This window comes from Abrus precatorius, unplaced genomic scaffold (assembly GCF_003935025.1).
Source record: "Abrus precatorius isolate BTA unplaced genomic scaffold, Abrus_2018 Scaffold8, whole genome shotgun sequence".
NCBI lineage: Eukaryota > Viridiplantae > Streptophyta > Magnoliopsida > Fabales > Fabaceae > Abrus > Abrus precatorius.
The window spans coordinates 9096525-9122597 of NW_020874428.1; the positions used below are offsets into that span (position 1 = coordinate 9096525).

At 34.1% G+C, this 26073-nt stretch overlaps 1 protein-coding gene across 1 annotated transcript; it reads left to right on the plus strand.

The window, feature by feature from the left end:
* Nucleotides 1-20094: 20094 nt before the first annotated feature.
* On the plus strand, nt 20095-23725 carry LOC113847956 (tudor domain-containing protein 3). Its single transcript, XM_027477290.1, has 6 exons — nt 20095-20403; nt 20487-20654; nt 20950-21166; nt 22281-22469; nt 22903-23171; nt 23294-23725. The coding sequence occupies exons 1-6, from the start codon at nt 20149-20151 to the stop codon at nt 23456-23458; spliced, it is 1263 nt and encodes a 420-aa protein (XP_027333091.1). The 5' UTR covers nt 20095-20148; the 3' UTR covers nt 23459-23725.
* Nucleotides 23726-26073: the final 2348 nt, after the last annotated feature.

The following is a 26073-nucleotide window of genomic DNA, read 5'->3' on the forward strand; positions in this document are numbered from 1 at the left end:
GATGAAGTTGTCGTACAATGTACGCACAAGGTTCAGAAGGGATAGGTTGATATTCCTAAAATATTAGCCAAATAAAAACCACATGGATTAATATATGTACCTTAGAGTACTAGCTTTGTGATTAACCTCTCATTGGAATATTCTTTTTCCTTTTTTCCTTGTAGTTTATCCAACTTTTGAATTGTCTTACCTATTCCTTTTTATGCTTGGTCATTGCTCGGAAGCATGAGGTTGTGTACCATCATTAATTATCAATATTGGGGCATTATGATTCGTGTGTCTCTTAGTATTTTGTGCTTATAATCGAAAGTGTGTGATTTGATGGCACACAACGTATACACTTTCATCCACTAAGTGAGAATATTTTTTTGAATTAGATACCTTAGATAAGAGTCCAATCATTTTAGAAATTAGTTGTCAGTATCTTTGTGTTATAGCAAGTTTAAGATCCCCATCAACCTCTATTCCTTTGACATTGTGTATAATGCTAGAACAACCTTTTCTTATCCATCTCTAAAAAATGTATTTTTCAAGAATAACTTTGACATCGTTTGCTTAAAAACCGTTCAATACATAGGAACAAAGTATACCAAATATTTCAAATTTTCTACAATTGTAACATGTATAGACTTTGACACATATGAAATGACATTCACCAAGATCTTTGTTGGTTGATTGTAATAATGACATATTCAAACATATATGAAGATTCAATACTTTTTAAAATGCAACAAGCCAATAATGCAATAAATTCTTATTGGAATAGGTCAAACACAATATATGGGAAAAATTTGCCCATTTGTATTAGTATGAAAGACATCTTATGTCTCAAGATTGCTAGCTTATGATAAGACTCATACACATAATTTAGTTCATTGTAACACTTGTCTTCAATAATATACTCAAAGTGTGGAAAGAATGCCAACATTAGACTTCATACAAGCTTTGAGATCAGAATTAAAATTTCACTTAATTGAGTACTTTGCATCTCAAGTGTGAAAACTTCCTCCATACAATAAGATGCCTATTTTACCTTTATGGTGTATATTGAGTTCATCTAATTATTGTAAAAAATATTGTACTATTGTACAATGTTGGTCTAAGCTTGCTCAAAGTCACTCAATGTATCAAAGTCATATATGCAATTTTTGAAGTCTCTTAAAAAATTACTTCCACCCTTCATCAAATTCTAAGGTATTTTTATTCCATTTTGCATCAAGTATCATGTGCACAAAGCATTACTTTCAGAAAGGCTAATCCGTGGCTTGATCTTGGTTAGAATATAGTTATTGGGTTTTTCCTGATTGTGTATTTTTAAGAATGTATCAAATAACCATTTAAAAGATCCTATCATTTCATCATATAGCAAAGTTGCACCAAATATCACAATACCTCTATAATGGTTAAAACTTGAGAACAATGCAAGATACTTATTTGAATGATAAGTGCAATATGTAGTGTCCAAAGAAATAATTTCACCAAATATGAGTAATCTAATACCATATTTGCATCAACCCAAAATACATTTGTTATTTTTCATCTACATCCATCTGGTATGCATGAAGAATGATGTGTTATTTAATAATTGGCGTTGAAAATATTGCATCAGAAAACTAACTTTTCTATAAACTGTACTTCTTTGTCTTCTTGCCTTGAGGTGATTCTTTGCATCCAACTTAATATATCCCACAATAGCTCTATGGCTTGTAAGTGTGATGGCAAGTTAATATGATGACTTTTGTTGTAGTTCAAAATTCTGAGTCATATCAATCTCATATGCTTGAATCTCAGTTATCTTACAATGTGAAGCGGTATGTGAGTTGTCTCCTCAAGTTGTAACAGATAATTATGATCTTTTACAAACTCATGTATAACAAACTTTCTTTTCTTGCCTAAAGACACTCCAATTTTTATACAATAATTAATTTTGGTCTTAACTCTATGTTTAGCAATTTAGGAATCTCTTTTATCTCCACTTTGAAAGCCTTCTTTACAACAGACATATGTATATGAAGTGATAGCTCTATCTTCCTTTCGCTTATTGAAATATTGCTTTCTAATTCCAAAGCCTGTACTCCTACCATATCCACTCTAAAATTTAAATGTTTCTTCTACACTATTAAACTCTAACTCAACTCTTGGCTTGCATTTCATAATTTTTGTGATAATTTTTTCTTAAAAAACAAAAATTTAAGGATATTTCAATATTTATTTTATATTCCACCATTATTCATAATTTTTTTTTGAATAGAAAACCATACTCGACATCATTTATTTGTTGAACTACTCGACAAAATATAAACTAAGCCTTATTGGAATAATGCCAATAGACCTCTAAGTAGGGATAGAAATAGATTAGGTTAGGCTAGACTTTGTATAGGCCTAACCTACTTAATAATTTTGAAGCCTAAGCTTGACATATTATCTATCATAAGCTTTTTATTAAGCCTAACTTGACCTTTTTAAAAGTCTGCTTTGACCTATTAGTCTATTCAATGGCCTATTTCGTATTAAGACTTTCAATAATTCATTAAGCTTTTTTATAAATATGTTATTAATTGAGTTCAATCATTATTGATCATTCAAAAGTGCAAATATAATAAATACAATAATTTACAAAATGTTCATCAAAGAGTGTAGGACTTAGAATAATAATTACATAATAAAAAATACTAAATCCCAAAGCAGTCATGATCTATATTCAAAATACTGAGGAGTAGGTACTAATCATCACCATGCCATCCCTCAATCTTCGTTAGATCCTCGAAATCTAGATCCTCATAATCTCCAAGATAGGGATCACCAGAGTCAATCTGTGACCTCAACACCTGGGAAAAGTAACTCGAGTCAGTTTTCCGAGATGATCATGGTCACGGTAAATGCACAAGTAAGTTACAGCTGTCGAAGTCCTAATCCTACCTCTATAAATATATATACATAGAGTATGATGGATCCTATTATTTACAGGAAAGTCTAAGGGAATACTATAATACAATTTTATTTCCAAAATATAAATACGGATGAGTACATCATTACAGTAAATGGCCAGCTTAAAATAGCAAGTTCTTTGATACTTATTAAACACATAACTTAGTCTACAATGTATAGAACTATCTATCAAGGATGAGCATTTATTATACTATTTACAAACCATGTTATAGATTATAACATAATAGAAAACATAATTAATTCAACAACCAATTTACAGAACAACCATAATCATATAGTCACAACACACAAATTTGTCATAAATCATTTAATTTCTCTCTTTCAAACATGTACTTTCAGTGCACTATGATCACAGAAATACGACGCCTTCAACATTTCTCGAGGTCTTACTCAACTAGGTAAATAGTCATCAATTAGTCCATGCACATAGATACAACGTATACAATTATGGGTCCCTTAGTAAAGATATAGTCAAGAGTCTAGTTAGGAAACGAGTGTGAGGTTATGTGACACATTCGTTCTTAGAAAAAGTGTGTACACATACGCGATCACTACCCTACATTTCTCCCAAATTTTCCCTTGTCTTCAAACTCTATATCCCCAGTGTATCTCTGTAACTATTCATACTCGATTCATTCTATATTTAGAACTTATACTCATCCCAAGAATCCTTTCATAAGATCGTGCTTAGTAAAGCACTTCTGGACTAAATTCACGTTACTTATAACATCTTAATATAGTTTCAATCAGTAAGTCATTTAGACCAGTATCATTAATCTTTTATTGCAGTCACAAAATCCTCTTATACATTTCTCGACATATAGTCTATACATTTCAAATCAACAAGTGCAATATTATACTTTATCATAACATCTCATTATATATTTCATGTAATTACAACATAATCACTCAATCCAAACAACTAAAAACACATCATAAATTTTCCTTCATAAATTCCATTATTCAAACAAATATTATGTAATAATGCTCCTATGAGTACAAAATATACAATTTAATAAAAGGGTAAAATAGAGCTTTCCTTACTTCGAAGTGAGAATTTAGATAGTGATTGATGAAGGATTTTAGTTCAACAACAGAAGTTTTCCCTGGGTATTAAGAGATATTCTTGAGAAATAAAGAACAAGAGAAACGAACAGAGAAACTTACTTAGAGTTGTTTAGATTTGACGTATAATTTCGGATTCGAGGAGTAATTGGAGTTGAAAGAGGTTTTATGTGAGAGAAAGAAGTAAGAGTTTAGAGAAAGTTGAGATAAGACATAAGGTTTGGAGTGAAATGGAATTTCCATGCTGAAAATCTCTTAAATACCTTTTAGCTTGACACACTCTTGCTTGAGCGACATAATTCTTGCCTGAGTGAGATATATCTTGTCTGGATGAAAACACCAGACAATGGTCTCCCCAAACATTTTTTGATATTCTCGCTTGAGCGGGGTCATGCTCACCTGAGCGAGACAATGTCTAGAGAGTTATATATTTTTCCTGTGGGTCCTCGCCTAAGCGACTCATCTCATTTGGGTGAGATTTCTGTTTTCTTGAGCGAAATTCATCTCACCTGAGCGAGATTTCCCTGAAAATATGTGGTTCTGGGCTTTCAGTCTCGCTTGAGTGAGATTCCCTGCACCAAAACTCTAATAAACACTCATTCAAACAATTTAAAACATAATCAAATACCACCCAATATTAAAACAATTATCAAGAAAATAAATAAATACGAAGGGGGTGTTACAGGGAACACTTCACAACCTCTTGAGAACATACCAACTTAAGAGGAGTAACCTTTTACACAAACAATCACCACTCCCATGGCCTCTTTTGCCAAATTGAAGTTTGAAAACTAATCCAAATATCAAAGGTTCCTAGAATTACAGTTGGAATTATAGTTAAGGGAATTGCTGCTCGAACAAAATCTGCACTTAGAAGAAAGATAATTTATTCAATTTACCAATGGAATCGATAAGAGGAAATGAAATTTCTTGGCAAATCTCCCAAATAGGATTGGTGAAGATATAATCAAGGAATTATATGCCAATGCGTAGCCCTTGCAACTAGACAAATCCAAGAAGACCTGGGTTAGAAGGTTCATAGTGTCATGTGATAGGGATGCAATCAATGCATACTGGGGAACCTTTTCACCTTATAAGAATGGGAGTTGTGTCACTGTCAATAAAGGAGGTGTCGTGCAATTGGATTTTTGGATGACAATGTAGCTGAGACATTATGCATTCCAAACAAATCCTATGAAACAAATCATTAAGACAAGGCAATGTGGTTCAAGAGGGGGAATTTGAAGACTTTGCTGCATATCTAGACAATATTTCTGTTTGCCAATATTGCTCCAACCTCTCATACATCAGATGTGTGCATGCCTCAGGCCTATCTCATCTACAACATCATGGAGAGGATAACATTGGACATTGCAACTGTGATCTTTGAGGAGTCTCAATAATTTCTAATGTCAAACCCTTCCTTTATGCAACTACAACAAAGCTCCTGGGCTTCCCAACATTGGTAATCGTTGTTTGTGCTATCCATGGTATTTAGATACCCAATAGATCTAAATCAACCATCATGTTGAAAAAGCATATCACGCTCAGTTCTTAAACAATTATTGCACCAACCTGTAACATCCTCATTTTTATTTATTTATTATTATAGCATTGAATGTTGGTTATATTTATAAAATTATTTGAAATTTAGAGAGTTTAAATGATGTAGGTTGCAGGATATCTCACTGTAGCTAGTAGATAGATATCTCTCGTTGTGGCGAGAAGAGCGTCCAGAAATTAGGCATTCTGATGCTCTCGCTGTAGCTAGAATGACAGACAACAAAGTGCAATTTTGTCTGGTTTTTTTGCTACAATGAGAGAAGGGCTCGTTGTAGCAAGAATGTTGCGAGTCTAGGGGTATTTAAGGGTTTCCAAGTTAGAAAACTTGGATTACAATATAAGTTTCAACCTTTCCCTTGTTCTCTCGACCCCTAACCCTCTCTTCTTAGAAAATCTCTCCAAAACCTCAACTTTCTTTCAAATCCAAGCTTGAGAACTTCATTAATCAACTCCAAGTAAGTTCTTGGAGCTTTGTTTTTTCTTTTTGGGTGTTTTCTAAGTTTCTCCTTTCTCAAAATGTTCTCTTTTGTGATATCTAGGAAGATCTTGGTCCTTTCACCTAAAACCCTTCACAAAATCTCTTTCAGAACTTTGTCTCATGGTAAGGAGGGATCTATTTTGTTATTTTAAGCATAATAATTATTTTGTAACCATGAGAGTACTTTATGTATGTGTTTTAGTATGATTCTTGTGATTGATTGAAATTGAATTATTATGAAAAATATGTTTGGCTGATTTTTGGTGTTAATAATATGTTCGAGTAGTCCGTTTGTTTGGAATTTAGTTCAGAAGTGCTTTACTAAGCACGATCTCTTACTTGAATAATGAGTTTAGTACGAACGGGAGTATGAGATAAGTGTAAGAAGCTGAATGGTTCTAGTGTGAATAGTTATAGAGATACACTGGGGTATAGAGTCCGGAGACGATAGGAAATTTGGGGGAAATGTAGGGTGGTGAGTGACGTTCGTGCATGTGTACACATTCTTTCTGAGAGCGAATGCGTCACATTGCCTCACACTCGTTTCCTGGCTAAACTCCTGACTATACCTTTGCTAAGGAGCCCATTATTGTATACGTTGTATCCGTAAACATGGGCTAACTGCGACTATTTACCTAGTTGTGTAAGATCTCAAGAACTGCTGGAGGCATCGTATAATTGTGATCACAGTGCACTGAATATGGGTATTCGAAAGAGAGCAACATAATAATTATGAATATGTGTATGTCTAATATATTGCTTTGAGATTTATGTTATTATGATTCCTTGTATTCCATGACCATAATTGTGTTGTTATGTTAGTCTTTAAAGTAATATTATGTTTTAAATGATAAGATAGGTGCTCATCCTTACTGATAATTTCAGGAAACCAAGATGACGAATCCGCAGGGAAGATTTAGGCTGGTAGATAGTTCTGTAGACTTTAGATTAAATTATGTATTTAATAAATACCAGCGTGTAAATTATTTTAAATTTGTTGTATTGGTAGAGAATGACCCTAGGGTTTATGTCATGATAGAGATGGATTTTTCTTGTAGTATTCCATTTTACTTCCCTAGGAGTAGGATACACCAAACTTTATGAGTATACATGTATAGGGGTACAGTTAGAACCCCAACAGCCCTTACTTACTTATACACCTACCATGACCACAACTCTCTAGGAAGACCTACCCGTTGGACCTTTGAGCACATCACGGGAACAGAGGTCAAAGCTGACTCTGGCGATGGGTATCTGGAATCTGATGACGACTTAAACTCCGAGGACCTAGCTGAGATAGAGAGTTGGAATGCTGGAGATGAGTATAACTGAGGTTGCTCTGGGATCCTTTTTGTGCGGTTTGGTGTTGTAATTATTATTTTGATCTTTAAATGCTCAAACATACAGCTTGTAAATTAATATACTGTATTGTGAAGTTTATGTATAGCCTTTTTCTTTACCTTTGATTATAGTAATCTTGAAAGTTTTATGCCATTGCACTATTCTATTGATTTAAATGGAAAATTATTTATGTGTACTGAATTTGAAATAAGGACGTTATAAATTGGTATCAGAGCAAGCCTCTCTCCCAGTACGGTGTGGTTCAAGAACGAACCACGCGGAAGCTAGTGGGCATGTGACACCCAGGCGCTAGGAGAGGGTGGGGAGTGATCGCCGGTGCAATGTGGCACGGACAAGGAGCGGCTACCTGGCAGGCTTCCAGTAGTAAGGGGCACATAAATGAATCAAACTTACATCGGAATGAGAGGGGGATCCAGAGACTGTCTATGCAGTTAAGGATAGCTTAAAGGAATTGATTAGAACTACCTATACGAACAAAATGCATTTATATTTCAGTGGCTTATCACTTAAAAACTCCAAAGTTAAGCGTGCTTAACTTGGAGCAATTATGGAATGGGTGAGCTTCTAGGAAGTTCCTGGGAAGTGTGCGAGTGAGGACAAAGCACACTAAAAAGTCTCGTGTTGGTTTGTGGGGACAGTCGTCAGTCCCAAATAAGTTGTCAGGCTGTTACAAAAGTTGGTATCAGAGCAGTTCGTCCAAACCAGCCTGAGGGTGTGGGACTAGTTTGTTTGCACTGTGTGTTTGTATATTCTTATTTTACAAGAATATAAAGTGATTTTTTGTGGATTGTTTAATTTGTTTAAAATGTTTGCATTGCTTGAACTAGATGTAAAATCGTGTGAGACAAAAACTGATATGCTTATTTGGTTTTTCCCTGAGATTAGAATTATGGCTAGTGGAGGTAGACCTGTTGGGGCTACAAATGCAATTTTGGCATGTGTGGCACAAGTCTTGGAGACCTTGGTGCATAACCAGGACACTGAACCGGTTGAGTATCATGGGTTGTCATCGTTCACTAAGCACAACCCTCCAAAGTTCGAGTGTAAATTTGACCCTGATGGAGCTCAACAATGGATAACAGATATTGAGAAAATCTTCAATGCGATGGGCTGTAGCAAAGAGCACAAGGTGACTTACGCTACCTATATGTTGAGTAGCGAAGCAGAAGATTGATGGAGGTTTGCGAGTCAAACCTTACCACATGAAGAAGGATACGTGCAATGGGAGGCATTTAAAGCAAGTTTCTTAGGGAATTATTTCCCAAGGGATTTGAAGAAACAGAAGGCCAAAGAATTCTTTGAATTGAAGTAAGGAAGCATGTCTGTGGGGGAATACGCTACAAAATTTCACAAACTTATGAAGTACTAGCCACATTTCCAACATGAGGACGGTAATGAAGACTTGTGTGCTCAATTCAAAAACGGGCTGCGAGCTGATATCCTTGCGGCAGTTAGTGTGTTTCAGTTGACAGATCTGCCGACTTTAGTTAGCGAAAGTCAGATTTTTGAAGCCAACTCTAAAGGCAAATCTGTGGATACTAGAGTTGGAGGACCAATGAAGCAAGACCGAAGATCTCCAAGGCTCTAGAGGGGGCCATACTCTGGTGTCAGTCAGTCTCAAGCGAGTGGGACTATGTTTCGTGGAGGAAACAACAGTGGTTCCACCCTTTCAAGGGGACCAATCAAATGTTTTCACTGTGGAGGACTGATGAACGATGTTTTTCTTCATGTTGTGTTTAAAAGATTTGTCGCAAATTCTCATCAAAATTTAAACAACTTAATGTAGTACTAGTGTTACCCTAGACTGTCTCCCATGAACATTGGCTATTAATCTTCATTAAACATGTTGAAGGCAATAATTGAACAAGCAATTAAAATGGGGGTTTTGTGGTTTCAAATCAATGTAAAGAGCAACAAGCAAACAAGTTCAATTAATTCAAACAATAGAAAGCAACAATTCTTAGTTCATCCACAAAGATTCTATCCTCATTCCACTTAAGATTTAACATTCATCCTCTCTCCCATGAATTAGGTTAATTTAACAAGTGAAAATCAACCTTATGGCCTAACAAAATTACGCAATTTGCTAGGCTCTAATCCCTCATCCCAAAGTTACGCAACCTTAGAATTAGGGTTAATTAAGCAATATCCCCCTCATTCACCATTAATTCAATTTAAGAGACAAGGAAGAAGTAATTCATGAGAAGAAAGGAATTATATTATCATTAAAATCAAGGAACTCAAGAATCCATGTCAACTCACCAAGGATTACACAAATTTAGCCCTCCATAGAAATGGGGGTCAAAAACGCAAGTTAGAAATGCAGAGAACTCATTAACATTACTGTAATAGCAAGAGAAATGAGAAACCAAACCTTAGGTTGGACCCTTGGTTGTCACCCAAGGTTGCCTTAAGCTCTGGAAATTCGTCCTAATTAAGTAAGGAAGAGAAAAGGTACGAAAAATGTAAGAAGTTTTGCCCTAATTTGGTAAAAAATCTATTTATACTAAGGTATGCGCCCTCCAAAGTTATCACTATGAATCTTCAGAGTAAACGTGCAACATTAATGAATTTTGGGCTTTCTGGGGTGTTCACTATGAACTTTCATAGTGAACACGCGCATTCTGCACCCTCGGGAGTGATCACTTTGAACTTAGAAAGTGTTTACGCGCAGCTCCTGAAATTCTGCACTCTCTGGAGTGATCACTTTCAACTTTGAAAGTGATTACGCGCAGCTTAGTGGATTCTGGGCTCTCTGGAGTGATTACTTTTAACTTTGAAAGTGATCACTTTGGTCCCTTTGCTGAAAGTAGCTTGCTGTAGTGGTTACTATCAATCTTGAAAGTAGTTACTTTCACCTTAAATTCCTCAAAATCTAATAATTCTTCAAAATAGGCTTAAGAATTCCTGTCACATTATTCAAATGATTAAAACATGTAAAATAAACTATCAAATCAATGTAAATTAACCAAAAACTAAGAAACCTATATTATTTAGCCAAATTGGAATGTTCATCTTATTTACACTATCTAAGTCTATTCTTTTCTATAAAAAGTAATAAATGATGTATAAAAATTTAGTAAAATGTGGATTCATCAAGGACCTCACATTGTGAGGAATTGTCCATAACCACCGTCGGCGTGTAGTATTTTTGGAAAGATGGGTCATTCTGCAAATACTTGCTGGTCTACTCCTCAGAGAAGTGGGAGTGTAAGTGAGAGTAATAGGCCTGTATCCTGAGCAAGCAGTGGGGTAAAACCAAATGTGCAGGGCAAAGTATTTGCCATGAGTGGGTCAGAGGCGTCCAAGTTAGACAATCTTATCAGAGGTAAATGTATCATTAATGATAGACTCCTTGATGTATTGTTCGATTTTGGTGCTACACATCCTTTCATTTCTATGAATTGTGTGAGTTGCCTTAGGTTATCTGTATCTCTCCTACCATATGATGTTGCTGTATCTACCCCAATAGCTAAAACTATTGTAACCTTTTCTGTGTGCTTAAGTTGTTCTGTAATGGTTCATGGTAGGGATTTCAATATATATTTGATTTGTTTATCGCTTTCTTAACTTGATGTTATTCTGGGAATGGATTGGTTGTCATCCAATCATGTCCTCCTATATTGCAAAGAGAAAGCTTTGATTTTTGGTGTTGGTACACCAAAAAACCTTAGACTTCTAAGTGAGGGCGAAGGGAGTAATGTGAACAATACGAAGGCTTTCATGGTATTATTTTCGCTCGTGGCAGAGAAGAGTATAAAGGCCAAACACATACCGGTGGTTTGAGACTTCTTAGAAGTTTTTCTAGATGATATAGTCGAATTGCCACCGGAAAGGGAGATTGAGTTTACTATCAATCTCATTCCGGGAGCAAGTCCGATTTCAATTGCACCGTATCGAATGTCACTAGTAGAATTAACTGAAGTTAAAAAGCAAGTGGAAGATCTATTGCGGAAATGATTCGTGAGACCAAGTGTGTCACTGTGGGGAGCACCGATACTTTTAGTGAAAAAGAAAGATGGAAGTATGAGGATGTGCGTGGATTATTGCCAACTGAACAAAGTGACAATCAAGAACAAGTATCATGTTCCCATAATCGATGATCTGATGGACTAGTTGCATGGAGCCTCTGTGTTTTCAAAGATTGATTTACGATCAGGTTATCATTAGATGAGAGTAAAGAATGAAGATATTCCCAAAACAGCCTTTAGAACTCGCTATGGGCATTATGAGTATTTAGTTATGCCATTTGGTTTAACTAATGCTCCAACGGTATTCATGGATTACATGAATCGGATCTTCCATGATTATCTAGATCAATTCGTGGTTGTGTTCATCGATGACATTCTAATTTATTACAAGAGTCATGAAGAGCATGATGAGCACTTAAGAATCGTCTTATAGATATTGAGTGAGAGACAATTATATGCGAAACTATCAAAGTGTGAATTTTGGCTCCCACAGATACAATTCTTGGGACACGTCGTGTCAAAAGAAGGGATTATGGTCAACCCAGCAAAGGTAGAGGCAGTAGTTCAATGGTCGAGGCCTACTACCCTAACAGAAATTCAGAGTTTTCTAGGACTTACTAGTTATTATAGAAAGTTTATAGAAGATTTTTCCAAAATAGCGTTACCTTTGACGAAGTTAACAAAGAAAGGAAGAGACTTTGAGTAGACAAAAGAGTGCGAAGCCAGTTTCCAAAAGCTGAAAAAGAAGTTGACATCTAAACTAGTGTTAATTTTGCCAGACTCAGAGCAAGAGTTTGAGGTGTATTGTGATGCTTCAGGACAAGGACTTGGATGTGTCCTGATGCAAGCTGGGAAAGTAGTTTCTTATGCTTCAAGGCAGTTGCGCCTAGGGATGGCAATGGGTAGGGTACTATAGTACCCATCTCCATACCCATACCCATACCCACGTTTTAAAAAAATACCTGTACCCGGTCCCATACTCGCATGGGTATGAACATTAATCCCCGTACCCTCTGGGTACCCGCATACCCATCTTGTACCCATTACCCGCGCTTGTTTGAGAAAAAAAATATTTATAAAGAAAAATATGTTTATATAACTTCACATAAGTAGCATAATAATACAAAAATTCAATATATAGTTGCCGAACAAGATACAAACATAGATAAAAAACATATATTCAAAGATCATAAATACTAAATGTATCTTAATATAATAATTTTCTAAACTAAAATTTTTAGAAACAATAAGCAAAACTAAACACACAAGTTATTTGTCAGTGATAACCCTATCTTGTGTGAGATTTGATCGATTGACAATGTTAGAACGACAACGAAATAAATTTGCATAATGGTTGTCCCTTCGTGTGGGATCACTTGGTGACTCTTATGACAACACTGACAACTAACTCTAATGAATAACGTTTCATAGTTGTTAGGTATTAATGAGATAAACATTGAGAATGAGAATAGAGTTAGAGTAGAGAAGTTCAATACTAACAACAGAAAATGGATACATAAAATATTTTTTTTACTTTTGAATTTGAAATTGTAAGAAAAATAATAGATTTAATTAAAATAATATATATATATATATATATATATATTAATACTAGTATTTTTAACTCATATACTATACGAAAGTATTTTATCAAAAATACAAATTTTTTAAAAATTATTTTAATGAATTAAATATTTATAATATATATAAATTTTAAAAGAATTTGAATAAAATATAAATAGTCACAATAAAATTTTATAATAAAGAAATATACGTGTATATTAAAAAAATTATACTTTTTTATCTGAAAAAATTAACAAATAAAAATTAACAATAATTTTTTATATTTATATCTTTTTAAAAACTTCTTTGAACGTGAGTAAATAATAAGAATAATATTATTTAGATTCAATAGATTATAGTTGTACTTGTAATACATATGTTGCATAGAAAAATATTATTTTAAATTAAAATATAAAAAATAAAATTAAATATTATTAATAAATAATAAATTTATTGTAAAATTTATAAAATATTTATAATATTTATTATTTATCATTCACTTTATGATTTAAATATCAATATGATTTTATTAACAAAAATATTTGTGTGAAAAATATTTTATGTGTATTATATATAAATAATATTTTTTAAAAAGTCAATCTCATATATATATATATATATATATATATATATATATATATATATATATATATATGCGGGTATGGGGCGGGGTGGGTACTTAGATACCCAAATCTGCACCCATCCCCATTAAAATTTGCGAGTTTTTACCCACACCCATACCCGTACTCATATAGCGGGTAAATACCCTATTCATTGTGGGTAAATTTTGCGGGTGCCTATCGGGTACTTTACCCATTGCCATCCCTAGTTGTGCCCTCACGAAGTCAACTACTCTACGTATGATTTGGAGTTAGCAGCAGTGGTTTTTTCATTAAAAATATGGAGGCATTATCTCTTTGGAACAAGATTGAAGTCTTTAGTGATCATAAAAGCTTGAAATATCTATTCGATCAGAAGAAACTGAATATGAGGCAGAGACGATGAATGGAATTTTTGAAAGATTATGACTTATCATACCATCCTGGAAAGGTGAATGTAGTAGCAGATGCGCTAAGCAGGAAATCCTTGCATGTTTCAGCTATGATGATAAAAGAGTGGAAGTTGATTGAAAAATTTAGAGATCTGAATTTGGCAGTGGAAGTATGACCTCAGAGTTTGTATCTTGGAACTTTGAAGATAACTAATGACTTCTTGACTCACGTCCAAGCAGCACAACAAAAGGATTTATTCTTGCAAGAAATGATGAGGCAAAAGAATGAAGGAAAGAACTCAGAGTTTTATCAAGACGCAAATGGACTAATAAGATTTAATGATCGAGTGTGTATTCCTCCTCAAGATGCAGAGTTGAAGCGAATGATATTAGAAGAAGCACATAAAAGCAAGCTGAGTTTTCATCCAGGAATAACCAAGATGTATCAAGATCTGCGAAAAAGCTTTTGGTGGAATCGAATGAAGAAGGAGAGAGTAGAATACGTCGCAAAATGTCTTACATGTCAAAAGTCAAAAGCGGAGCATCAACGTATGCCAGGAGAATTGCAACCGTTGGAGATTCTCGAATGGAAGTGGGATAGTATCTCCATGAATTTCGTATCCGACCTATCGAGAACCAAGAGCAATCATGATGCAGTGTGGGTGATTGTGGATCGCTTGACTAAAACTGCTCACTTCATCCCTGTTAATATGCGGTACAAGTTGGAGAAATTGGCGGAAGTGTATATCAAGGAGATAGTTAAATTGCATGGAGTACCCATGAGCATTGTATCAGATAGAGATCCAAGGTTTATATCAAAATTTTAGGAGAGTCTACAAAGAGCCTTGGGAACTAAGTTGAAGCTCAGCTCAGCATATCATCCCCAGACTGACGGGCAAACAGAGCAGACTATCCAATCATTGGAAGATTTGTTACGAGCTTGCGTGATGGAGCAACAGAGAGCTTGGGATGAATGTCTACCTTTGGTAGAATTCACTTACAATAATAGTTATCACGCTAGTATCGGAATAGCGCCATATGAGGCATTATATAGGAGGAAATGCAAAACACCGTTGTGCTGGTATGATGTTGGAGAAGCAATTCTATACACACCAGATATAGTTCAGAAGCAAAATAACCAAGTTAAGGCAATTAGAGAGAAGATAAAGGTCACACAAGATAGGCAGAAGAGTTATTACGATCAACGAAGGAAGCCTCTAGAGTTTCAAGTTGGTGACCATGTATTCTTGAGAGTGTTGCCTATTACTGGAGTTGGTAGAGCTTTGAAATCTAAGAAGTTATCTCTCAAATTCATTGGACCCTTTGAAATTCTGCATAGAATTAGCCTTGTGGCCTATCAGCTTGCCTTACCACCAAATCTTTCAAACTTGCATCCAGTCTTCCATGTATCTCAACTCAGAAAATACATTCCCGATTCCTCTCATGTGATTGAACTCAATCCTATCCAAGTTCGAGAGAATCTATCATATGATGTATTTCTAGTGAAGATTGCTGATCATCGAATCAAACAACTGAGGGGTAAAGACATTTCGTTGGTGAAGGTAGTATGGAATGCAAATGATGAAGGAGATGCTACCTAGGAGCCTAAGGATAAAATGAAAGAAGCATATCCTTACCTTTTCCTAAGTTAGTGAATTTTGGGGATGAAATTCTTTGAAGGGTGAGAGAGTTGTAACATTCTCATTTTTTTTATTTATTATTATAGCATTGAATGTTGGTTATATTTGTGAAATTATTTGAATTTTAGAGAGTTTAAATGATGTAGGTTGCAGGATATCTCGCTGTAGCGAGATATCTCTCACTATGGTGAGAAGAGTGTCCAAAAATCAGACATTCCTCTCACTGTAGCTAGAATTCTCTCGCTATAGCGAGGATGCTTTCATTGAAACAAGGAGCTCTCGCTGTAACTAGAATGACAGACAACAAAGTGCAATTTTGTCTGATTTTTTCACTACTGCGAGAGAAGGGCTTGCTATAGTGAGAATTTATCGCTGTAGCAAGAATGTCGCGAGTCTAGGGGTATTTAAGGGTTTCCAAGTTAGAAAACTTAGATTACAATCTAAGTTTCGAGCTCTCCCTTGTTCTCTCGACCCCTAACCCTCTCTTCTTAGAAAATCTCTCCAAAACCTCAACTTTCTTTCAAATCCAAGCTTGGGAACTTCATTAATCAACTCCAAGTACGTTCTTGGAGCTTTGTTTTCTCTTTTTAGGTGTTTTCTAAGTTTCTCCTTTCTCAAAATGTTCTCTTTTGTGATATCTAGGAAGATCTTGGTCCTTTCACCTAAAACCCTTCACAAAATCTCTTTCAAAATTTCGTCTCATGGTAAGGAGGGATCTATTTTGTTATTTTAAGCATAATAATTATTTTGTAACCATGAGAGTACTTTATGTATGTGTTTTAGTATAATTCTTGTGATTGATTGACATTGAATTGTTATGAAAAATATGTTTGGCTGATTTTGGGTGTTAATAATATGTTCAAGTAGTCCGTTTGTTTGGAATTTAGTTCAGAAGTGCTTTACTAAGCACAATCTCTTACTTGAATAATGAGTTTAGTACGAAAGGGAGTATGAGATAAGTGTAAGAAACTGAATGGTTCTAGTGTGAATAGTTACATAAATACACTGGGGTATAGAGTCCAGAGATGATAGGAAATCTGGGAGAAATGTAGGGTGGTGAGCGACGTTCGTGCATGTGTACACATTCTTTCTGAGAGCAAATGCGCCACATGACCTCCCACTCGTTTCCTGACTATATCTTTGCTAAAGGGCCCGTTGTTATATACGTTGTATTCGTAAACATGGGCTAACCGCCGACTATTTACCTAGTTGTGTAAGACCTCAAGAACTATTAGAGGCATTGTATAATTGTGATCACAGTGCACTGAATATGGGTATCTGAAAGAGAGCAACATAATAATTATGAATATGTGTATGTCTAATATATTGCTTTGAGATTTATGTTGTTATGATTCCTTGTATTCCATGACCATGATTGTGCTATTATGTTAGTCTTTAAAGTAATATTATGTTTTAAATGATAAGATAGGTGCTCATCCTTACTGATAATTTAAGGGAACCAGGATGACGAATCCGCAGGGAAGATTTAGGCTGGTAGATAGTTCTGTAGACTTTAGATTAAATTACGTATTTAATAAATACCAGCGTGTAAATCATTTTAAATTTGTTGTATTGGTAGAGAATGACCCTAGGATTTATGTCATGATAGAGATGAATTTTTCTTGTAGTATTCCATTTTACTTCCCTAGGAGTAGGATACACCAAACTTTATGAGTATACATGTATAGGGGTACAGTTAGAACTCCAACAGCCCTTACTTACTTATACACCTACCATGACCACGACTCTCTAGGAAGACCTACCCGTTGGACCTTTGAGCGTGTCACGAGAACAGAGATCAGAGCTGACTCTGGCGATGGGTATCTGGGATCTAATGACGACTTAAACTTCGAGGACCTAGCCGAGATAGAGAGTTGGAATGCTGGAGATGAGTATAACTGAGGTTGCTCTGGGATCCTTTTTGTGGTGTTTGGTATTGTAATTGTTATTTTGATATTTATATACTCAAACATACAGCTTGTAAATTAATATATTGTATAGTGAAGTTTATGTATAGCCTTTTTCTTTACTTTTGATTATAGTAATCTCAGAAGTTTTATGCCATTGTACTATTCTATTGATTTAAATGGAAAATTATTTATATGTATTGAATTTGAAATAAGGACGTTACACAACCCAGTAGATCAGTCACATGCACCGTTTAGTCCTTCTTCAACAACACCACCATCCATTCCTAAAATGACACCCACAAAATGTTACATTACACAACATTTGACTCAAATATAGCAACAACTGAAGGCCAACCATTAGGCCTATACACACACACACACACACCCACTAGATGACAATGAATCGTTGATATACATACACCTAAATGGATCATTCTATTGTTTTACCCTATACCAACAAGGAGGAAACATTGCAACTTTCTAATGGCCTACACCAGAAGAGTTTGCAACACATGTGCCACGACTTGGAGACACCCCTTCCTTTCCAAATGAGCTCAACTAATGTGAAGAAGATGCAAGGTAGGAAGAAGGGGAAGCAGAGGTTGATCGTGAAGTTGACAATTAGGAAGGACACCATACGAAGGAGGATTATCCTATTCATGATGATGTGAAGGAAAAAGATGCATGAAAGCTTTTCTGTTTTATTTTTCCCTTGTTTTATTATAGATTTTTGTTCAAGTTTGTTGTTTTTTTACATTGTATTTTAATTCGACGACGTCTAATGGATGAAACTTAATTATACAATTTATATATAAACTAATTATCTAACTTTCTAAATGTTTATTGTCTTTTATAATTTTTTTACTTTTTTGGTAAAATTAGTCAATGTTCTAGTGTTATTTGCTATTATTTCCATATTATTCACTAAAGTGAACCACAAAGATATGAAGAAGGGGAAGCAGAGATTGATCGTAAAGGTGATGATTAGGGAGGAGACCATACAAAGGAGGATCATCCTATTCATGATGATGTGAATGAAGAAGATGCATGAACGCTTTTTTGTTCTATTTTTTCCTTGTTTTATTATAGATTTCAGTTCCAGTTTGTTGTTTTTTTATGTTGTATTTTTTTTAAGGACCTCTAATGGATGAAACTTAATTATACAATTTATATATAAAATAGTTATCTAACTTTCTAAATGTTTATTGTCTTTTATTTTATTTTTTTTACTTTTTTGGTAAAATTAGTCAATGTTCTAGTGTTATTTGCTGTTATTTTTGCATTATTCACTAAAGTGAACCACAATTCACTTAATGCATCAATTTTGCTTAAACGATTATATATTTGCCTAAGCTATTTTACATAAATGGATAAATATTAGCCTTTGTTTTATTTTTGCTTAAGCCAACTTAGTTGAATTATAATTATAAAATTTAGCATGCAAATTGACATCTAAACCTAAGAAGGACTTAAAACCTTTTTGAGGAGTTGTATATAATAATAAAAATATAAATGATATGTGAGTCAAAATCTATTAACATCATGTGTCTAACTTTTCTTCTGTTGTGTATAATATTTTAGTAATAAAAAATTTCTTCTTATAAGTTGTATTACTCCAAAATTACTAGCAAGCACCTCTACTCTATAACTAACCTAAAGGTGAAATTTCAAAGTTTGGAACCCAATGAAAAAAATAAAGAATTTATTTAGGGTTTATTTGATTTAGTTTTAATTTTAATTTTAAAAATTAGATTTTAAAATAAATTTATAAAACTGTTTTTAAAAAATAAAATAAAATAAATTTTGTTTCGTAATTTAGTTTTTAAAACCATATTTAGTTAGACTTTTGTTAGTTTTAGAAAGAAAAACAGAAAAATAAAAACAAAAGCTCTCCTAAATAGCAATTCTGTTTTTCAATTTTAAAAACTGAAAATAAAAATTAATTTTCAAAAATAGTTTTTAAAACTTACATTAACAAACAAGTTTTCCTATTTTTTAATTTTAAAAACTAAAAACTCTATTTAAAAAGAGAAAACAAACAAGCTCTTAGTTTCTAGAATTATTTTTTATTTTTACTTTAATTACAAACCTATCACTTTATTTTTATTTTATTTCTTATTTATAAGATTTCTATAAAAAAAAAAAGCTATGTTTAATGTTTCTTGTACAAATATTTAAAAATACAAAATAAAATAACAAAATATTTCTTCACACCAAACGACCCTAAGTTTTCTATTTTTACGACTCTTCTTTTACCTTTTTATATTATTTCCTTGCTTAATGTTTATTTAATATTAAATTAATTGCTTACATATCATTTAAGCTTAATTAATTGTTTATTTATTATATTTATTCACAATAATTTCAAAACATATTCAATTTATAAATTTTAAATTAAATTCTTAAAAGTAATAAGAAATAACAAATGATTGTAATAGAGCAGGTAAAAAAGCGTATTTATAATAATTTAAATTAATTTGGAAATTTTAAAACATGTTGAATTTAAAAATTGTAGTTGAAGCCAAAATGCAGGTTTGAAGCAATTTGTAGCTTGCATACATACAAAATACAAAACCGAACACGTTTTTGGAGGGTTGTGCAGTGCATTCCGTGCTGAGGCTGGGAGTGGGAGAGAGACTGAGTGGTTGAAGTTGAAATGGCGGAGAATTCACATGGTTCAGATTGGGGAACGGTGTTAGAAACCCTAAGAAGAAGAGGTTGGTGTTTGGAAGAGAGAGAGGAATTGAAGGCCATCATCGTGATTCAATCCGCACTTGCCGATGATCGTTCCAAGGTTGTTGATTCCGTCGAGTCGGAGCTCCTCAATTCCGACCTCAGATCCATCGGAGCCAAGTCCTTACCTCTTCTTCGCAACCCTTCTTCTTTTATTCACGGCCCCAAAATCCTTCAGGTAACCCTTTCTTTTCATTGAATAACATAATAACAACATTTTCTTTGTTGCGATTCAGTTTTTTAGTAGCTTTACTTTAGCAGATATCTTCGGTGAGGGACATATCTAAGAGCAGCGTGGATGACATATTCAGAAATTCAGGTGGTCGGAGACTTCTCAGATTGTGTCTCACTGATGGTCACTCAGAGATTACTGCTGTCGAATATTCTCACGTTCCTTCTATACCCGACAATGTGGTCCCGGGTACTAAGGTAATGCCTTCTTGCTGTTAGTGTATACCGTTTCCTTTGCTGCAACTGCATGATAGCGGTATTTGAACATTTTGATTGATACAATTGGTATGTTCTTTTGAGCATCTTGAATTTGTCTTGTTTGCTGATCTTGCTTTTCTGTTATAGTATGCGGCATGCTGATACCTTAATGATTATGTGAGCTATTGTTTTCTCTCCTATGTTGTGTGTTTATTCTGTGATTCTGTATTTCTATGTGTGTATTCTTAAATTAATTTAACCTTTATGATACTGTTGTTGTGTTTCCATTGGACAGATACGTTTGGAAAATAAAGTTGCGGTTCACAGCGGTATAGTTTGCTTAAATCCTAAAGTATTGACTGTATTAGGAGGTGTTGTTCAATCACTCTATGAAGAATGGCAGATGAACCAAAAATACTCAGGATTCTCCCGATCGTCTTTAAGAAAGATAGAGGATCGTGATACTGGTGGTCCTCCACCATTTGTGAAGCTGCAGGTTGGATCTTCTTCAGGTTAAAAGGAGCACCATTTGTCTTTCTTTGTTTTTTATTTGCTGCTTGCACTGCTTTTTCTTGAATGTTGATTGTGTTTTTGGCTTAGTCAATATTGTTCACTATAAAGGAATTCTTATTATTAGAACAAAATTGGAATTGATAAATAAGTACATTATTTCCTGGGTGACCATTACTGCTCTAGAATCCCATACTTCCAATGTGGGACTACCTTCTAATTGGATCCTAACATCACCATGGTCTGAATCTAACTGGTTCCAAAATGATAGAAAAACTTGCAAATATATTCAAAATTCAAACCAACCTTAGACTCTAGCTCAATATCAGATTGATATATGAAATGAGTTCTATGATGAATACAGAAAAAAAACAAAAAGTATCTCTCCCAGGTATTCGAGAGACCTGGACTCTCCCACTACTGTTATGTTCAAAATTCCCAAATCTAAAGTACCTCTCTAACTTTCCATCCTTTTTCTTTATATAAGTCCTCCCATTATTATAATTTACTGTCTTTTGGACAATTACAAACTCTCTTACTCTCTTCTCGAGTGTTAAAATACCTTCTCCTTATCTATTAATTCCAGCCCCACACTAACACAATTAATTATCCACCAGACAGTCACTATTATTAGTAACTCCATGTGGCTATGGTATTCTATTACCACTCTTCTTCTTGCTGTAAGCTTTTTAAATGGGTAGTTTAGTAACAAAGGACTACTTGATGGAGGAAGTTATATTGATCTCCACTACTTGAAAAACTTGAAAATCAGCCCTTAGTTTTGATTTTTGAATATTACACATATCACATTTTTTGTTTTCATAATAGCAATACCTCCCATTATATTTTTTCCAGACCATTTTATATTAGAAAAACTCCTAACATGGACACCACCTCTTTACCATTTTCATACCATTGAAATAAACCATCAAGTGAGATCAGTGTAATGTAAGCATGTAACATCAAGGGAAGTTAGTGAAATATTAGTCTTAATGAATACTTGAATGAATATGGATACCCTATTTGTTAAATAGAGCTTCAAACATCAAAGGTGTTATTTGTGATTCAGAACACAATAGTTTGCCTGCTGTTGACAAAGAAATTGATCTCCAACAGGTCATGCAAATAATAACTATAGAAGTCATAAGCCTGTTCCTGTGGTTTGTGAAGCTGAGATGAGGCCAACTGGTATCCAGCAAGATCCTAATCAAAAAGCAGATATTTTGGATGCAAATCTAAATTCCAAATCAGCTGCAGAAAGTGCTGAAGACAAGGCTAGTAGTTCAGGCACAAGGCAAAAAGAAGGTGCTTCCTTTGTCTGATCTTTCTCTGCTATTTGCTTTTGGTATATATGATATTGTAAATTTGAGGTGCATCTGAAATTAAGTTCAGAGCAGGGAAAGTTCAATCTGGTATTGATATTCTTTTCCTCTGTTATTTTTTGTTGGTTGGACTGGCATCTGCTTGCCAAGTGATAGAGTAGTCTCAACATAACAAGCAGTGCTTATTAAAAACCAACATTCAAATGCCCTGGGAAGTGATTCAGTGGTCAGATGTTTAATTTGACAAGGAGACGTTCTGCATCTCTTTGGGAATGAACTTATCAATTAAATTATAGAAATGATATAAAATAGCAAAGTATCTGTGGATTTAATGCCGGAATCCATTTTTTATTAATTATTTTTTGTCCTTTCTCTCTGATTGTGTTAATGCAATATTGATGTTTGATCCCTTTCAGTTGTGGAAACTGTTCCTGTACAGAATCAAGCAGCTGCTCAAAAATTACTTCAGAAACTGAATCACCCCAATCTGGATGATAGGCATTCTAAGGGTCGGAGACATAGGGGAAAGGGGAAACAAGAAGATCCACTTGTATTCACTCTGGAAGAATATGAAAACAGAAAGGCCCAGGCAAAGCCTTCTAATAAAGACAAGGATCAAGATGTTAGTTATGATGAGGATCTTGCTAGGCAGCTTCAGAATCAATTTAATCTTGAAGATTCTCAGGTCAGTGGCTTACACTAATACTAATTTTTGTGAATTAAGCTGTGTTGTTTTTCTTTCTTTTCATCATTCTATCTTTGCAATGCTTGTTTTTCTCCATTCTGTCTTATATGTGCTTTATTCAGGTACGAAGGGGAACTCATGAAACTGAGGCACAAAATATTAGAATGAGTATGTTCACATATGATAGGGATTCTGGTGGTAGCCTTCAAATGTCACATGGAGGAGGAAGGGGAAGGGGAAGGGGAAGGGGAAGGGGGAGAGGAAGAGGGAGGGGAAGATACGGCTAACTATCATCCTTTTCTTTCTTTTTGTCTTATGAAGATGGAAATCTTGGCTTTAGTATGTTAAGGGTTCCTTGGGCGAAATCCATTAAGGGACAACGTTAGCTTAGGCTTCAGTTTTCAAGGTGATCAACCTTTGGGATACTACTCTTGGCCTATTTTGGTTACATGTATTTATTCCTTTCTTTTTCATTTTGATTGATCAGTGAATTTATCTCCATTTTTTTTACTCTGAATTTACTGATGAGTTCGCTATACTAAGATTCTTGTCTCCATCAGTTTTTCGACGCCGAACAGATGAATCTCATCTCCAATAATACTAGCGTTATTAGTGATATGTCAGTGGTGAATTAGTGAAGAGAAATGCTTAGCTCCGAGTAGTTAGTCTAAATGAAACAGGAGACTTACATATAGGTTTGAGTCTTTACCTGTCTCTTTGGAATAAGGTAACTGTAAATTCTCTTGTAAATATTCTTGAGCGTACATGATTTCCTTTGAATTGAAACCCTATACCCTTGTTATAAAATTGTTTCACCAGAGAGATGATTGATTTGACGAGGCTTAGGGGTGTGGCAGCATTAGTAATTGATTTTAGTCCGCATCATTTTGTTATGATGACTCCAATGGGCTTTGCATTCTTGGCATAATCTAAATTTGGTTCCAAAAATTAAGAATTTGGTTGTTCAAAGACTAAATTGGTTGAAAATAAGATAATATGAAAAGGTTGTTGACCCACGACCAAAACGAAACTAAGAATGTTGATGCATTGAGGTAAGTGCAATCTTGAAACTTTGCCCATGATTACACGCTACGAGGTGTAAGGGTCATAAAGTTGGTTTTGGCTTGTTTCTTTTTCTTTATACTGAATTAATCAAAATAAATTATTAAAGGTTTTGACAAATTTTTTAGTAGATCGAAGTATTCATCCATCGAGATTGAATTAGTTGAGTTTATTGAATTGTGTTTTTATTTTTCAAACAATTTGTAGTACGAAAAATAACATTTTGCATTCTAGTAAATAAAGGAAATATATTATGTCAACACTAAATTCAGAATTTCTTTCCACAAATAAATCCAAAGTAAAAAATAACGACGTTTCGTATCAGTTAATGATATGGAAATCTTTTATTTATTTTGTTTTGTATTGTATTCCTACTTTCCATATTTCCATTCAAGGCATGTATTTTTTATTTTTATTTTTAGGTCAATTTAGTTTCGATTTAAGACTTGCACTTAATCTATAGGCTCGAGGCCTGTTTCATTTGATTTTCACTCAAGGTCCGTGAATTTAGTTTCTCGACTTAAGGTTAGTCTTTATTTTCTTGGGGGTTTCTTTGTTTTTGGTCGAAGACCCACTAAACCTATGATGATTTCTTGTTCGGTTGTAGTTGGGCTGAGTAATTCACGTTGGGGCTGTTGTTGTGATAGAAATGAGAATAAGTTTATTAGTTCTCACATGAGGTTCGTGTTTTGTTACGAGATCCCACCGCTTCAATTCTAGAATACAGATTTTCTTCTTCTTTTGCGTTTGCTTCTCCAAGCTTTCTTGTAAATGATACTTGCAAAATTTACTTAAATGCTTTAATTAACTAGCGTTGTAGGGCATCTGGATACTTATCAGTAACTGTAGCCTGTGATAAAATTTTACTTAAGTGGAAAAAATTCACTCAAGTAAATTTGATAAAAAGTAATTTTTATATAAGAGAAAAAAAATAGTTTAAATTAGTAAAAAAGTGATTTTTATTTAAGTAAAAAATAAAAAATAAAAATTGTTTAAGCTAAAATTATGAAAAATTTTAAATTTTCATCTTCTTTCTGTTTATACTACAAAAATATTAAGTAACCTTAGTGAAAAATTCTGTAGTCATAATTTGTGATTATCTTTATTATTAGTTATGTATGTATAAATGACTTTATTTTCAAAGAGTCTCCATAGAAAATAAAGAGAAACAGAAGTCCCAATGTCCAATATACAAATGAGAAGTTTCTTAATTCTTGTTTCATTACATGGTTGAGGCCAAAGCACAATATCTTCTAAAGAAATGACTTATCAATTAGGGATTCTCGTACCACAATGACTTAAGGATCCCAAATCATGTAATACTATAGCTATTTTTCAACCAAATTTTCAAAGTTATCATCTCTATAATTTTTATCATTATTCTCAACAATTTAACTTTATTTCAAATGGTTACACTTTACCAATGCTTAGCACAAGTGGCGTACTAGACAATACATTTGGAATATTTGTAGAATGATATATGTAAGGGTCTTTGATAATTAAATAGCCATTAATGAGAAACAAATATTCCTCAATATGGCCATATAATGTGTAACACCCTTATTTTTGTGGTCCTTGTATAGAAATATGAGTTTTGGGTGTAGGATATCTCACTGTAGCGAGAAAGATACGTCCAAAATCAGGCATTTTGATGCTCTCTCACTGTAGCGAGGATTATCTTGCTGTAACAATGATGCTTTAGCTATAGCGAGGAGCTCTTGTTGTAGCTAGAATGACAGACAACAAAGAAAAATTTTGTCTGATTTTTTTGCTGCAGCGAGATGAGGGCTCTCTGTAGCGAGAATTAGCTCACTATAGCGAGAATATCGCGAGTTAAGAG

What these genes read in the sequence shown, in the direction of transcription:
- LOC113847956 (XM_027477290.1), top strand. Translation starts at nt 20,149, where the DNA reads ATGGCGGAGAATTCACATGGTTCAGATTGGGGAACGGTGTTAGAAACC. An exon ending in AGGCACAAGGCAAAAAGAAG is followed by an intron (nt 22,470 to 22,902) that starts GTGCTTCCTTTG and finishes GATCCCTTTCAG; the next exon opens with TTGTGGAAACTGTTCCTGTA. An exon ending in TTAATCTTGAAGATTCTCAG is followed by an intron (nt 23,172 to 23,293) that starts GTCAGTGGCTTA and finishes TGCTTTATTCAG; the next exon opens with GTACGAAGGGGAACTCATGA.